This window comes from Columba livia, chromosome 11, assembly GCF_036013475.1.
Source record: "Columba livia isolate bColLiv1 breed racing homer chromosome 11, bColLiv1.pat.W.v2, whole genome shotgun sequence".
NCBI classification, from domain to species: domain Eukaryota; kingdom Metazoa; phylum Chordata; class Aves; order Columbiformes; family Columbidae; genus Columba; species Columba livia.
The window spans coordinates 20,798,564-20,813,213 of NC_088612.1; the positions used below are offsets into that span (position 1 = coordinate 20,798,564).

The window sequence follows — 14,650 nt, forward strand, 5'->3', positions numbered from 1 at the left end:
ATCTCTGGAGATTAAAATGTTCCTTTGTCTCACCTTGCTGGGGGTGCCAGCCAGCAAAGGTGACACACTGAAGGGCCTGGTGTTATAGACCTGCTCAGAGAAGTCCAGATCCCTTCTAAACAGCCTTACTGCAGCTCTGTGGTGAGCATTCAGAGGATGAAATACTCATTTGGAGCATGACTTTAAAAAGTGCACGCATGTGCTCATCTGGCACTGGCTGCTGCTGCCAAATGTGGTGTCCAGCTCCTGTGCGTTGAGCGTGCAGGTGCCAGACATTGCTGATAACATAAGAATCTACAGTCTGGTACGATGTTCTACTAACGTGAGTTTCTTGTGAGCACACCCACAGTTACATGTGCCTTCAGGCTTGTGACATGTGCTGCCCTGTGGCAAATGCTGTTTTCTGCCTCTATAGAGAAGCTTCCACCAACATTCCTACCGTGTGGGGAAAGACCTTGAGCAGAAGGAGCTGGATAGCTGTAAGGCAAGAGGTTCTTTTGCTTTCTGCAGGACTCAGTTTTGAGATTATTCCTGGACTTCCCCTCCAGTTTTAGGCAAGTTAAGAGCACAAGCACCGCTCTGCCAGTGGCTTGTTCTGCTGGGTGGTCTCCCACAGACCCAAGCTGAAGTACTTGTTTGGAGGAACAACTTACTGGTGGCAGAGCTTTATGTCAGCGCTAGCTGTCAGGAATACATTCAGTAGATGCACTGTATGTTGTGTTCTTATCTTGAGGCCTTATTCAAGGCATTAAAGCATCATTTATCAGCACAGTGGTAAGGTGGTTTATTTACCCAGAGCCCTTTCCTGAGCTGCCAGCATTGCTAAGCCTGGCTCCTTAGGGCTCAACTTTACATCCATCTCTTATAAAATGGGCTTGGCCAAAGCTACTAGAAAGGTCTAATTCCTAAACAGCTGTAAATTATAGTATACAGGGAAGACAGCTGCATGCTTTGAGGTCCTGGGCAGGGGCTGAAAAATCTTAAATTGCAAGTCTAACTGGCACTTGGAAGAATAAGTTGTTCTGCGGCTGGCTGGGTGTTGGGCATCAATTGGGGTGTCTTTCCCAAGATGGGTGCTGTGAATTGCAGCTTGTGCTGGTGGAGTGATCTGCTTGAGATTGGGTGCATTCACCTTAAATGTAGTAGTTCAGGGCTTTGTAATTGGATCGAAAAGATGGTTTGGGGTTGGCCTGAAGAGTTGAAACCACCACTGTGGGCTCAGTGTGGCTGTGGATTTGTGCTGTGAAACATCTGGCTCAGGTGTGATGGGTCCACGATGCTTGTGTGTGCTCCCCTGGTATCTTTAGGGGCCCTGGGATGATGCAGGAATTAAGAGGACTAATTGCAGCAGCATTGTCCTGATCACTCTTACTAGTGAAAGCTCAGCTGAGGAGGAGGAGCGGTTCATAAAACATTTGCTCTCTAGAGAGCGACCCGAGCGCCTGTGAGCTGGAGGAGTGCCACGCCGGTGTCGAGACAGCTCCACAGAGCTCTTAAATCCGTCAGGGTTTGGCTCACGCGCTCGAAGATGGAGCACGCTGGCTCCCAATCCAGGCATTAGAGCTGCAGCAGCGAGTCAAAAGTCAGCTGAGTTTCTATTAAAAGCCACCTTTTTTGCTGTCCCCCGCAAAGGAGCATTGGCACGTGTGTCTCTTGCAGCTCCGAGTGGAGGCAGGAAAAGTTCCAGAAGCTTTCTGCAAATGGCTCTGGGCAGCAGAGCTGCTGGGTGTGGGCAGATGAATGAGAATCACGTTGACCCTTCAGTTAAAATTTCACCCATAGATGTGAAAAATACTTAGGTGTTTGCACTTGGTGGTGTTCTTTTTTTGTAATCTGAGTTTTGATGTTTGCTACTTCACTTTGGGATCTTGGCAAGATGCATCAGCAATTTCTGGTGTCATGTGCGTTGTAGATGTTCTTTTTCTGCTTGGGGGGGAGACAAGGCTGACTTTTCCCACAAGAACTGCTGTTTGAGTGGCCCCAGTGATGTGAGGGCTTTCTTTCAGGTGGGCAGCCTCTGTCAGGCTCTGTGCCCCATCCCCAGGAAGAGGGTTCAGTGGGTAACCCCCAGGCAGGAGTTGGAGGGTAAGAAATAAGATCTGGTCCCTCTGTTTCTTAGGCTACCTGTAAACACTGTCTTCAGGGGATGCAACCTGATCGCTAAGCAACTGCGAAGGAGGAGATTTTGAGTATGGCTTTGCAGCTTTTCCTCCTGATGTCCCTGTGAGCAGCTGTAGGTACCAGGTGAGGCAGGTTCAGATGCACTGGGGTGATGTGGGGTCTCCCGTGAGCTCAGATCAGCCTGCAGAGCGTGTGACTGAGCGCTGCCTGTTCAGACCTGTCACCGCTTCTGGAGCGGATGAAATCCATCTGCGTTCACAGCGGGATGTCAGCGCTGCCAGGACACCAGGTTAGCAGTGGGTCACTTGTAGCCAGCAGGATTTTGCGTGGTGGTAAGTGCTGGAACTCTGATGCCCAGGGAGCAGATCACTTTAAAGGCCAGTAATCCTGCTACTCATACTGGTCTTACTGGTTTTCTAGCCATGGTGACAGCTGAGCAATCCTAAGAGCAAATGTGTGAGTGTGGCAGGGTGGTGGCAGATATGGGGGTGAAGGAAATGGGGCAGAGCAGCTGGACCCCAGGACACCTTTGGGTGTTCCTGCTGAGCCCCTCGACCCTTGCTGGTGCATCGCAAGTGGAACTCTGGTCCCACCTCCCCAATAAGCAGGAGGTGAGGGGCAGGATGGCATTGTCTGTGTGGTGTTTGCCGCTGTGGGTCTCTAGGAACGCCGCACACACGGGGTCTGTGCAGGGCTGCTCTGCCCAGCGTTACAAACCCCCTGCTCAATGGCAGAGGTGTTTGTCAGCAATGAGGCTCGGGCCATGGCATCAGCTGCTTTGCTTTGACTCTTGCACTGTTCAGTGACTAATCAGATTTTTGAGCCTGTTTAACAAATTCAGCTGTCTCCCTCAAACAATACGCTGGCTGTATTTTTAAATGCGTCACGTGGCTTCGGAGAAGTCGGCAAAGCAGCGTGGTGGCGCGGCTGGCCTGTGCCGGGAGATGCTGTGCCCTGCCCGGAGCAGTGACGAGGAGGGAGCGGTCTCCTCCCTGCCTCACGCTGTCTGCCGCAGCTTTTTCCCCCGGCCAACGCGCTGCAGCCCCACGGGGCGGCTGCTGCTCTTCCCGCTCTGCCCAGGGTGAGTACCAGCCAGGTTTTTCTGTGGCTGCAGGGCTGGGTGTCAGTGCAGGTGCTGCTTTTGGGGAGAGCTGGAACAGATATTTGGGCAGGAGGCCCTTTTCCAAGTGCGGTCGGAGTTCATAGTCCTGTGTTGCAGCTGAAATGAGTCTGTGCCTCTGTTGGGGAAACTCGCAGGGATAAAGCTCTGTAAATGTGGGAAGATGTTGTGACTTGCTGACAGCTTCTGCAGACCGGCTCTGCCTTGGGAGGAGGTTGATGCTTCAAGTGAAGGACACACCTCTACCTGTCTGGGGTTTCTGTGGGTGTTTTGAGGTTTATTGCTGCAGTGTGAGGCTGGAGACACCAGCTCCATGCAGGTATGTCGCTGTGTAACACACCTTGGCGTGGGCACATCCCAACATCTCTCTTTGAGCACTCTCAAACTTTCCCTGGCACTGGCGCTGAGTTGGTACTGATGTCTGACTGCACTTGAGCATGATGGCATTTTTTTACTCATCTAGTTTGGGCAGTAGTTTGCATTATTTTGCACAAAATCTACTGAAAATCTGGGTTAACCTTGTGGCCCTTGCTGGTTTGGATCAGGTGAGGCTGGAGGATATCAACTGGATCGCAAGCTTGCTTTGTTGCAAACTGAAAGCTTCAGGGCGAGCTGCCTTGTTTTGCAGCCTCTGAATAATTAAAACCATTTCTTGAACGCTTTGCTCTTTTCTTTTGGTTTGGGGACATGTCCAGCTTGCTGAGACTTGCTCCTCTTGAATAGAGCTGGCTGCTGTTGTGTCCCTGTGGGATCCCTGCGTTCCCTCTCTGGGGTGGCAGCTGAGCTGTGGAGCAGGGCAGGACTTTTGTGACCCATTGGTGGCCTGGTGCTCTGCTGGTGGGGGGGGAGTGGGGGTTGCTCGGTTCACAGAGAGGAATTTCCTTGCTTGGGTTCTCAGTGGTCAGAAAACCTGCTGCTGTGCGAGGGGAGTGGTCTGGTGCGGACTTGCCTGTTGGCTCTTGGGCAAGGCCTGACCAAACAGGCTGTTGTGAGCGTTCTGGGGACAGTGCTCGCCCCTGGGAGGCGTCTTTGTCAGCAGCCAGGCTGGCATGTTGCTGGCTGTCTGTAGCCATCTCCTGTTGGGGCTGGTGTCTGTGGCATCTCACCTCTGAGCCTGCAAATGCCTGCTAATGAGCCAGGCCTTGCTATTCTCAGCCTAGGCATTGGTGTGTGCAGCTGTGCGCCTGGTCTGTGCCCCCCAGTTTCTAAAACTGAGTAGATGCCTCTGCTGAGCTTGTTCCAGCACAAGCAGCAAAGAAAACCTCCTAGTGTAATGGCACAGAGGCCTGTCTGGAGCATCTCAAGCTCCGTAACTATGACATGGGGGCTTCAGTTCTGCTTCCGATCAAATGGGATCTCCCGGCTGATCTAGTGACCCAGCCTCACTTTTGTCACCCGTGGCTGCTTCTGTGGGCTCCAGCCATGTGGCATGGGGCTGTGACCCACAGCAAAGAGCACGCAGCCTTTCCAGAGCGCTGTGGAGGTTTGGTACCTCCTGGATGTGCCACCTGCCGGACAAGCGGTTTGTGGGCTGCTGGAGCCTGGTGCCTTCCTGAGCCTCTGCCCCGAGCACCAGGAGGGAAGGAGATGTGTCATGCTGCAGCACTGATGGGCTCTTACTCTGTTGCAGTTCTCAGCATGCTGAGTAACCCTCTCGGGAATGTCCTAGGGAAGCCCCCGTTGGGTTTCCTGCCTCCAGACCCTATTGGTTCAGACCTGTCTGAGAAGTTTTCCACGCCAATGCTGAGGAACTCCCGCCTGGACTCCCGCTCCCTCCTGGACTCCCGCTCCAGCAGCCCCTCGGACTCCGACACCAGCGGCTTCAGCTCTGGCTCTGACCACCTCTCAGATTTGATTGTAAGTTTGGGTTTTGTACCTGCTTGGGGGTTGCTGGTGTTGTGCTGTGTTTCTGGGGAGCATGGCAGAGCTGGGGGGGCTGTGAGCTGCAGCCCTGCCTACTTGGGAGGAGGAAGGAGTGCTGGAGGGAGCTGTTGTGCCCACACTGACACAGCAAGGTTCTGCTATGGCCCAGGGTTTGGAAGGAGGGCTGCTCATGCAATCCTCCTTCAGCACAAGCTAGCAGTATCCTTGTAATTTTTTTCTTAAAAAAATGTTAGGGCTTTTTGGCTTTGTGCTTGCAGCCCTAAAGGGTTAATGTAGCCCCTGGAGGGGAGTGAATGCTTGTGTGGCAGGAGGGTGTCTGTGCCCTGATCCCTGCAGTGAGGTGGCTGATCAGCACAGCTGTCTCCAGGCCTCAGCCTGGGCTTCTCAGGAGCTCCATGTCCCTGCCTTTGATTGCCCTTCCCATTTGCTGGCTGCATTTCTGCATCTCAGGGCTGTTTCTTCTAAAGCTAACTGGGTCTAGCCTGTTCCTGTTCCCTAAAGCACAGCTAAATTTGGAAGCTGGCAAGTGAGGCGAGTGTCTGTCTCACTGACCTGCTCTGTGCTGCAGTGTGAGCAGCAGCCCTGGGTGCCAGCAGGACAGCCTGGCTCCGGTCAGCCCCGTGGGTGCTGCTGGGTGCCTCAGCACCCGAGGCTAAAACCAGGCCTGAGCTGTGCCTGGATCTGCTGAGGTGCAGCCCTGGCCTTGACCCTTGTGTTTGGGTGGGCATGAAGGACACAGCTGACTTGATGTGGAGTCAGTTCTCCTACAATCCACCCTGGAGAGTCAGGATCTTGAGCTGTGAGTGGCTCTGGTGACAGCAGGGCTTTGTGCCGGCCCTGTTTGTGAAGGTCAGGTCTTCCCTGGTGTGGGCGGCTGGATCTGCAGAGTGGCTGGCACTGAGCTACACTGTGTCTCGCATCCCTGCTGTTTTATTAATCCTTGCTTTTACTCCTTCCACTCCAGGAGAGGCACATTAAACCTGTGAGCAGTTGGGTCTGCAAGGTACCTCCTGCTTAACCAGCCCTGCTGCTCATAATTTGGCCTGGGTTTGGGGGGGAATGGCTGAAGGGACAGGCCTTCCCCAGGGAAACTGTGGTCCCATCAGGCTGCTGTGTGGGTGAGGTGGCTGCTCTCCTGCCTCTGCCATATCTTGGGGGTTCTCAGGAGAACAGGAGGTCACCAAGAGCCCCTTCTGTTGCTGTGGGTGAGGGAAGGGCCCTTGGGGATGCATGCTGGAGCTTGTGAGGATGGGAGGAAACAGCCTCAAGTTGTGCCAGGGGAGACTGAGGTTGGATCTGGGGAACAATTTCTTCCCCAAAGGGCTGTGGGGCATTGGAACAGGCTGCCCAGGGCAGTGCTGGAGTCACCGTCCCTGGAGGGTTGGACAGACCAGAGATGAGGTTCTCAGGGACCTGGGGTAGTTGTGGACTTGGCAGTGTTGGGTTAACAGTTGGATTTTATGATCTTGTGGGTCTTTGCCAACCAAAAACAAATCTGTGATTCTATGGCCTCCAGTATTCCGTTCTCCTGCTTAGAAGCTATGTTTTAACGTGGACTTTCTCTTGCAGTCAAGCCTTCGCATCTCCCCGCCTCTGCCCTTCCTGCCTCTCAGTGGGGTGTCAAGAGACCCTCTCAAGATGGGAGTGGGGTCCCGTCTGGATCAAGACCAAGCTGCCCTGGCTGCAGTCACTTCCTCTCCGGCCAGTGTGTCAAAAAGATGGCCTGGAGCATCTGCGTGGCCTTCCTGGGATCTCCTGGACTCTCCAGAAGACCCTTTCAGTATCGAAAGAGAAGCCAGGCTTCATAGGCAAGCAGCAGGTAAGTTGGGTGGTGGGTCTTAGCAGGTTTTGGCGTGTGATGACGGTCCTGTGCTTCTGGGAGGTCACGAAGGTGGCCCCTGTGCAGGTAACGTGGCTGGAAGTGAGTTTGCAGCAGATCAGAGCTTTCTCCTGCTCCAGCCTGCTGCTGGGTCTGCCTGCTGACAGCAAAACAGGCAGGTTGTGTGGGCAGCTGACAGCAAAACGGGCAGAGTGTGTGGGCAGCTGCCTGTTGCTGCTGCAGCTCTGATGAACCTACGATTGTGGAATACGGGGATTCGCCTGGAGACCTGTAGGAGGTTGCTGGTCTGTACTGAATGTTGCTTGTGCTTGTCCCAGCTGTGAATGAAGCGACCTGCACCTGGAGCGGGCAGCTGCCTCCCCGAAACTACAAGAACCCCGTTTACTCCTGCAAAGTGTTCCTGGGAGGAGTCCCGTGGGACATTACGGAAGGCAAGTAGCCCCCAGGTCCTGCGCTTGGGGTTTGACATCAGGAGGGCTCGGGATGGAGCTTTTTGGGGGATGCTGACATCTCTCCTTCTGTCTGTAGCTGGACTGATCAACACCTTCCGTGTTTTTGGCTCACTGAGTGTGGAGTGGCCTGGTAAGGATGGCAAACACCCACGCTGCCCTCCCAAAGGTAATATGCCTAAAGGTAATAGCGACACGGTAGGGTTACATTTTTCCCATGCTATGTTACAGCACGGATGCTGGGCTGGTACGGCTGCATGCTGGTGACTGGATGGTACAGAGCACCTTAGAGTAAATGTCCCGCTCTCACTTGGGTCAGCACCAGGGCTGCAGAGCACTGTCACCTCTCGTCTGGTATCCCCACTGTCCCTTGCAGGGCTAGGCAGAAACGTGGGTTGGTGAGAAACCTCCTCTGGTGCTTCTGGAGCCCTGCGTGGGGCTGTTTTTCTCTGGGCAATGGCCACTAGTCCCCTCTGCCAGTGCAAGCACCTGATTGTGTGCATCCTTGGCATAAATCTGGCAGGCTGTGGGGACCAGAGAGCAGAAGAGCCCCCACAGCACAATCATGGCTGAAGCAGCTGGGCCAATACATTGTGTGAACAGTAAGCTACTGGGTAAGGAGCGGCTGGTTTTGTAGTCTCAGTGGTGCCTGGTGACCTCATTCAGTCACCAGAGCAGTGTGAGGTATGAAGTGCTGTGCTGATGGAAGCGATTTTTAAAGCCCTGAACTTCTGTTTCTGGGCCGAGGCATCCTAAACGTGAAGCAAAATCTGTTTTCCTGCAGATCGTGCTATGGCCAGGCTGGTGCCCACTTGTCACGTCTAGATGTGGCTTTGTGTGTGAGGGACACTGGCCCATGGGCACTGGCTGTGGGCAACCTGTTCCCTTGTGGTGCTGTGTTTGGGCTCTTGCCCAGCTGGGCTCTGTGGATCTTGTGTGCAGAGCCTACTGCAAATTGCTGCCTTCCCTCAAAGGGGCTGGGGGCAGCAGGGGGCACGCAGTGCAGATACTTCAGCTGGCATCTGAGAGTGATTATTTCTTTTTTTTTGGAAGATGTCTGCCAACTGGGATGATCTTTCTCCTTTTCTACAATTATAACAGCCGCTTCTTTCTCTTTGCCTCTAAAGGATACGTCTACCTGGTGTTTGAGTCAGAGAAATCTGTGCGTGCTCTGCTCCAGGCCTGCTCCCAGGACCTGCTGAGCCCCGACGGGCTCAGTGAATATTACTTCAAGATGTCCAGCCGCAGGATGCGCTGCAAAGAGGTGAGCAGACCTGTGAGGGTGGCCTTGCAGGGAGCGCTGATGAGATCCTTGGGGACAAGGGGGTGCACAGTGTTACTCCAGGAAAGCAGAGGTCAACCTGGCTCTTGGCCATCTTTAATTGGTGTGTTCCTGCAGCAGGGCTGATGCAGGCAGGGAGGGAAGTGTCAGATCGGTGTTTGTGTCCTTCACAACCACCACTGTTGGGAGTTGTGACCTGTATCTGTTGGAAACTGATTTCATGAAGCCAAGCAGCTTTGGTTAGCTGGAAAGGAGCATGGAAACATGGATTTTACTGCTTCATTTTCTGTTCAGCATACCCTTGCTTACAGAGACAGACTTTAATCCCTTTTTGTTGCTTTGTTAAACCTCATCTGCTTGCAGAATGAATGGCTTTTGTGCTCGCTGCAGGCAGATACTTTGGATCCGCAGCTGTAAATGCAGCTGCTCTCCAGCACAGCCTTGGCTGGCTAACCTGTGCTCTGGAGGTGCTGAGGCTGCCAGAGGCGCAGGGTGGCCTCCCAGTAAAGAGGGACGAGTTCAAGATTAGGGATTCCACTCTTATCTAGATAGGCACAAACTCATTGGGCTGCAGAGAGCGCTGCTGCCGGCTATTGGCAGTGCTGTTGTGCTCAGTGATGTAGCTCTGGCAGAAGTTTCTCCCCTTTGGAGCCCTAGATTGTCTGTCTAGCAGATGGAAGCTCCTGTTGAAGTTGGCAGTGGGTGGGTTGTTTTGTTGATCAACAACAAGCTCCTGTGCAGGGCAGTGTCTGACTGGGCTGTAAATGTTGATAAGTAAAATCCACTCGAGCATGGAATATTTCCTGGACACCAGCCCTAAGGGACCAGTGTGGTGGATTCCAGTTTGGATGTGGGCATAAAAGAGTGACGTTTGAGTTTAGGGGTAAAGTCTGAGGTTTTGGGGTGGCTTCTGTCAGCCGAGGGTACTGAGGAGCAGCGCAGCGCGTGGCTTCATGGGCCCTTGACCAACCAACCCACTCGTGTGTTTTCAGGTGCAGGTGATCCCGTGGGTGCTGGCAGACAGCAACTTCGTGCGCAGCCCATCACAGCGGCTGGACCCCAGCAAGACCGTGTTCGTGGGGGCTCTGCATGGGATGCTGAATGCTGAGGCCCTGGCAGCCGTCATGTGCGACCTGTTTGGAGGGGTGGCCTACGCTGGCATCGACACGGACAAGCACAAGTACCCCATCGGTAAGTGCTGCTCCCCCAGGATCACTCATGATGTGCTCTGAGGAGCTTACAGCAGTGTCCCTTGGTCCCTTGATGGCAGTGATGCCCAGGGCACTGTGGGGACAGCTGGCAGAGCTGATGTGCCTGGGAGCTGGAAGGTCCCCTAGATCATTCTAGAGCAGCCTGAGGTTTTTAATATTCTCTGAAGGATTTTTCTGCCCTTTTTCAGTGCTGTTAGATGCTGCTTTAGTTGCTGTTCCATCCCCAGAGCTGTGGGTCTCACCCTGGTTCCTGCTGCCTGTCAGGGCAAACTCGGATCCACTGGCTGCAAAGCAACAGGGCAGGGCCATGGGCAGCATCCTGTCCCCACTGTCCTCTCTGGTTCCCCTTCAGGGTGCTGAAATGTCACAGTGTCCCCTGTACCTCCTTGGTGGCCTCACAGGACAGGAGACTGAGGTTGCTGATTTATGTGGAAAACCCCTGAGCATGAGTTCCAGCTTTTCAGGCTGCAGTGTTGTGAATCTCCTGTGTGTTGCCAGGCAGGAACATCAGGGTTTGGTGGCACAGAGCTGTCAGCTGCTTGTCACTGTCCTTGGGCAGCTTTCAGGCATTTCTGGTCAAGGCTTTGGTGCCCAAGGCCTGGGGTTTGGACATGCACTCAGGTGGCTTTGGGGACAGTCCCAAGTGGGGTTAGGTATGGAAATATGAGAATTTAAGCAAATAGAGTTCCTGTATGAGCACAGATGAAGTATTGTGTGCTGTGAAGTCCCAGAGCATGACCTGAAAAGCTGCTGTGGCTTCACGCATAGCCAGGTGGCTCCCTCAAGTAGGTGAGATCTCTGGCTCCCAACAGCAGGCTGGTACTTGGAGTTGCTGTAGCATTACAGCAACAAACTCAATTCTGGTAACTAAATTGTACCCTGATTTTACTTAGTGTTGACTGAAGCATCTCCTGTGCTGAGATGCTGCCCCAGGCTTGGCAGAAGGTTCCTCATGGGAAGAACCTGCCTTGTGCTGAATCATCTTGAGTAGTGGGTGATACTGCTGGAGACATTAGTATAAAAATCAGTATCTGACTGTAGTTGTGAGGAGCTGCCTTTGAGACCAGCCCAGCAGAGGAAGCTTTTGGGGAGGGGTTCCCCGAGAGGGTGGAATTGGCCCTTTCAGCAGAGGAAGGACCCATGAGCACGGCTGCAATCCCCACATACAGTGTAACCCCAACCAGATCCGGGCCCTCCAGCCTGTGTCCTGTGGGATGCTACAGCAGGAGAGTTAATGGGTTCTGGGCAACGCTTTGCACTGTGGCTGTGACTGGTGAGCTGAGCTTTAGTGATCTGCTGGTGCGTAGGACAGGCTTGTAACAGCCAAAGCTTCCTTCACACCAAAGAAAAACTCATAGGTAAGCATGGTTTTCCTGGAGCTTAACAAAGCTTGGCTGGAAACCTGTGCAGGAGCACTGCTGACTAACAGTGAAGCTCTAAAACATGAGGCTCTGGGATGAGTGGGAGGCTCAAAATAAAAGCTGCTGAGCTGTGTCGGCACCAGCTTCTTCCAGGTGCAGGCGGGGGGGCCTCAGCTGTGCCCTGGTGGCCTCTGGCCACTGTCAGTCCTCCTGGGACTGCTGCTGCCTCTAAACTTGTCTTAACTGGCCTGGAGGTGTCTGTGGAAGAGCTTTTCTGCTGCCGGCTGTGCTGTTACCACCTGGGGGAGAGCCACGGCCTTTGGATACCACCTCCCTGGCAAAGCTGAACCCTGCTTGGGAAAGGATGGTGCTGGCAGCAGCTCGGGCTCAGCCTCCCCCGGTTCCTGCCGTGGGTGCTGGGTCACTCTAGCGTTCATCTGGCTTGTTCCAGGGTCTGGCCGTGTCACCTTCAACAACCAGCGCAGCTATCTGAAGGCGGTGACCGCTGCGTTTGTGGAAATCAAAACAACCAAGTTTACTAAAAAGGTGAGTGGGGCTGATGGTGCAGCCTGGGGAGCTGAATGTGTGTGTGACGGTGGCACTGCCAGGAGTGACACGACCTGTGTAGCCAGGCTTGTCTCCCTGTGGAACAGCGAGAGGTGGTGAACTGCTCTGCCTGTTCTGGGGGGTGCTGGTGATGGATTTGGGGTGCCCAGGGCAGTGGGTTGGTGCCACCTGGGGGCAGGTGGTTGTCCCCAGCACTGCCCCGTGCCCACTGCCTGTTTCTCCTGCAGGTTCAGATCGACCCGTACCTGGAAGACTCCATGTGCCAAGTCTGCAGCGGCCAGCCCGGCCCCTTCTTCTGCAGAGACCAGGTCAGGCTTTTTGCTTTTCCCTGCGGGTGCTCGGGGGGTTTCTTCAACGGGGAGCAGTGTCCACTGTGGTGTCAGGGTTTGCCTGTTGTCCCTCACTGAGCAGGGAGGATGAAGCCCCTGTGTGGTGGCTGCTGCTGCCCAGAATCCTGGTTTTTCAAACCTTTTTATAACAAAAAGGGTCCCACTGGATCTCAGCACAACCCATCTCCAGCAGCGTTGCTGGAAATCCCTTCCTGCGCTTCCACGATCCACCGCTGCTGTTCTCCCAGCCTGGAAACCCCCACCCCACGGCGTCACCCCCTCTGCTCTCCCCACAGATCTGCTTCAAGTACTTCTGCCGCTCCTGCTGGCACTGGCAGCACTCCATGGAGGTTCTGCGTCACCACCGCCCGCTGATGCGCAACCAGAAGAACAGGGACTCCAGCTAAAGGGGCCGCCGCGGCGCAGGAGAGAGTCCTTTCGTGAACCTGCCGAGCGGAGAGCGCAGGAGCGTGGCTGCCGGTGCCGGACCCAGGCTGGGAACGCGCTTCCTGAGGACTAATGGGGAAAAAGATTTAAAAAACAACAAAAAAAGACAAAATAATCTTACATTCACGTTTGCACTTGCTGGTCTTTTTGTTTCTGCACTAATGCACAGTGAATTTTGTCGGGTTTTGTTTGGGGGGTTTTTTGAGAGGGGGGGGAGCGCACCCCTCAAGCGATTCTGCAGTTCCCAGACTTTGGTTCCTCGTTTGCTGATGAGAAGCAAAACAAGAAAACTTTAAAAAAGGGCCATGTGTTGAGAAGGTGTTTATGCAGATGCCTTCACCTGGTTTTTTATTTATTAAAGGCGCTTTTTTACATTCCTTGCAATACTGATGGTAATAATGCAGGTCTCATTGGCTCCATTTTTTTGCAGTTGCCATACAGTGCCTTTCCATTCATTTAACCCCCATCTGAACGGCATAAACTGAATGTTCAGCTGGCGTTTTTTACTGTAACAACAAGGAGACTTTGCTCTTCATTTAAACCAAATCATATTTCATATTTTACGCTCGAGGGTTTTTACCAGTTCCTTTTTACACTCTTAAACAGTTTTTAAGTCGTTTGAAACGAGAGATTTTTTTCTTTCCTGGCAGCTTTTAACATTATTGCAATTTTGTGTCTGGGGGCTGCTGGTGGAAAGTTGTAAATCGAGGGGTTTGCAACAGAACAGGACGGGCTTTTGTTTTGTTTGTTTTTTGGATTTGAAACTGGACCGGATAAATGATCTCTGAGCTGCTGTATATAGTTTTAAATAGTTTGTTGCACTTTTTTAAGTTGCACTTAAGGGGGGTTGATAGAGGTTTTTAATCACACGAAGTCACAGGACTTAACTTTTCTTTTGTAACTAGCTAAAAAAGGGCTGCGTTTCGGTGGACGGATGAAGGTTCATAGGAGCCCTTTCTCTTAGAGGGGACAAGTACTTTTCCTTTCCAAAACGTATGGAGTAACGGTGCAGTCGACTGAAATGCTGCTGCTGGGATTTGAGAACTTTAATTATTATTATGTATTTTTTTTTTTACTTTCCCCTCTATTGGAAGCTGTGTGCCAAAGAACCAGTGTCATAATTTCTCCCTCTTTTGTTTCCGTTGGTATTTTCTTTGTTTTGGTTGTTTTTTCTCCTCCTGCTGAGCTGATGTTGCATTGTTGCATATCCCAGCTGCTCTTTGTGGGGTTTTCGTGAAGCTGTGTGTGAAGTCTCTACCTCATTGTAGTATATGCAGGCAAGACTGCACTCTCCTACAGATGCGTGGAGTAAGCTGTGGTGTAGTTTTTGGCACATAATAAACACGTTGCAGCAAAAAAAGGCTTTTGTGCTCTTTGTGTGGGATTCCTACAACCTGCGGTGTCTCTTATCATCAGCTTGGTGTCAAAACAGCCTTGGTGTGGTGGGGGATGTGTGGATGCTGGAGGAGGGTTCTCTGTGAGATGCTTTTTTAGGTACCAATTTACCTGATTTAGGTACCAATTTATCAAATTTAGGTACCAATTACCAATGGTTCCTTCAGCAGGAACTCCTGGGACCTCTGTGCTAGAGCTCCCCTACTTGGAGCAGTGAATTAATGAGGTTAATTAGAATGTCCCACTCATGTTGGTGGAGGTGTGATGCCCTCAGGGGGGGGTTGATGGGGAGATGGGGTCCAGGGCTCCTGGCTGTAGGGCGTGGTGGGGCTGTACCCTTAGGTGCCACATGTCCCTGAGGGGTGGGGACTTTGTGTTCCTTCCTTGTGTTCCCCCTTCCCATCTCCTGCAGTGACTAACCTGGGGTGGCTACCCCTCAACATTTGGGGCTGGGGGGTGCCTTCAGGGCCCAGATGGGTGCTGTGAGGTTGTGGGTGCTCTGCATCCTCCTCTATGTCAGTCTAATGTGGGATGGACTGGCACTTGCCTCCCCAGAACTGCCTTTTTGGCTGCCCTGCTGCCTACGGTGCCGGCGGGCGCTGGGACCCGGGGGAGCCCGATCGGAGCTCCGCCCCCCGGAGCCG

At 53.1% G+C, this 14,650-nt stretch overlaps 1 protein-coding gene across 10 annotated transcripts in view; it reads left to right on the forward strand.

Annotated features, from left to right (window-relative positions):
• Positions 1–13,971, forward strand: part of CPEB1 (cytoplasmic polyadenylation element binding protein 1) — a 38,747-nt gene extending 24,776 nt beyond the window's left edge. For 4 of the 10 annotated variants that reach the window (XM_065077178.1, XM_065077172.1, XM_065077175.1 and 1 more), the window contains 9 exons: positions 4,872–5,098; positions 6,695–6,944; positions 7,283–7,396; positions 7,494–7,583; positions 8,542–8,678; positions 9,689–9,887; positions 11,720–11,814; positions 12,063–12,143; positions 12,461–13,971. In XM_065077178.1, the coding sequence (XP_064933250.1) occupies positions 4,872–5,098; positions 6,695–6,944; positions 7,283–7,396; positions 7,494–7,583; positions 8,542–8,678; positions 9,689–9,887; positions 11,720–11,814; positions 12,063–12,143; positions 12,461–12,571 (1,304 nt within the window). In that variant the 3' untranslated portion in view covers positions 12,572–13,971. Of the gene's footprint in view, positions 1–3,024; positions 3,203–4,871; positions 5,099–6,694; positions 6,945–7,282; positions 7,397–7,493; positions 7,599–8,541; positions 8,679–9,688; positions 9,888–11,719; positions 11,815–12,062; positions 12,144–12,460 lie in introns of those variants that run through there. The other 6 variants (XM_065077177.1, XM_065077171.1, XM_065077174.1 and 3 more) reach the window with 3 other exon arrangements.
• Positions 13,972–14,650: the final 679 nt, after the last annotated feature.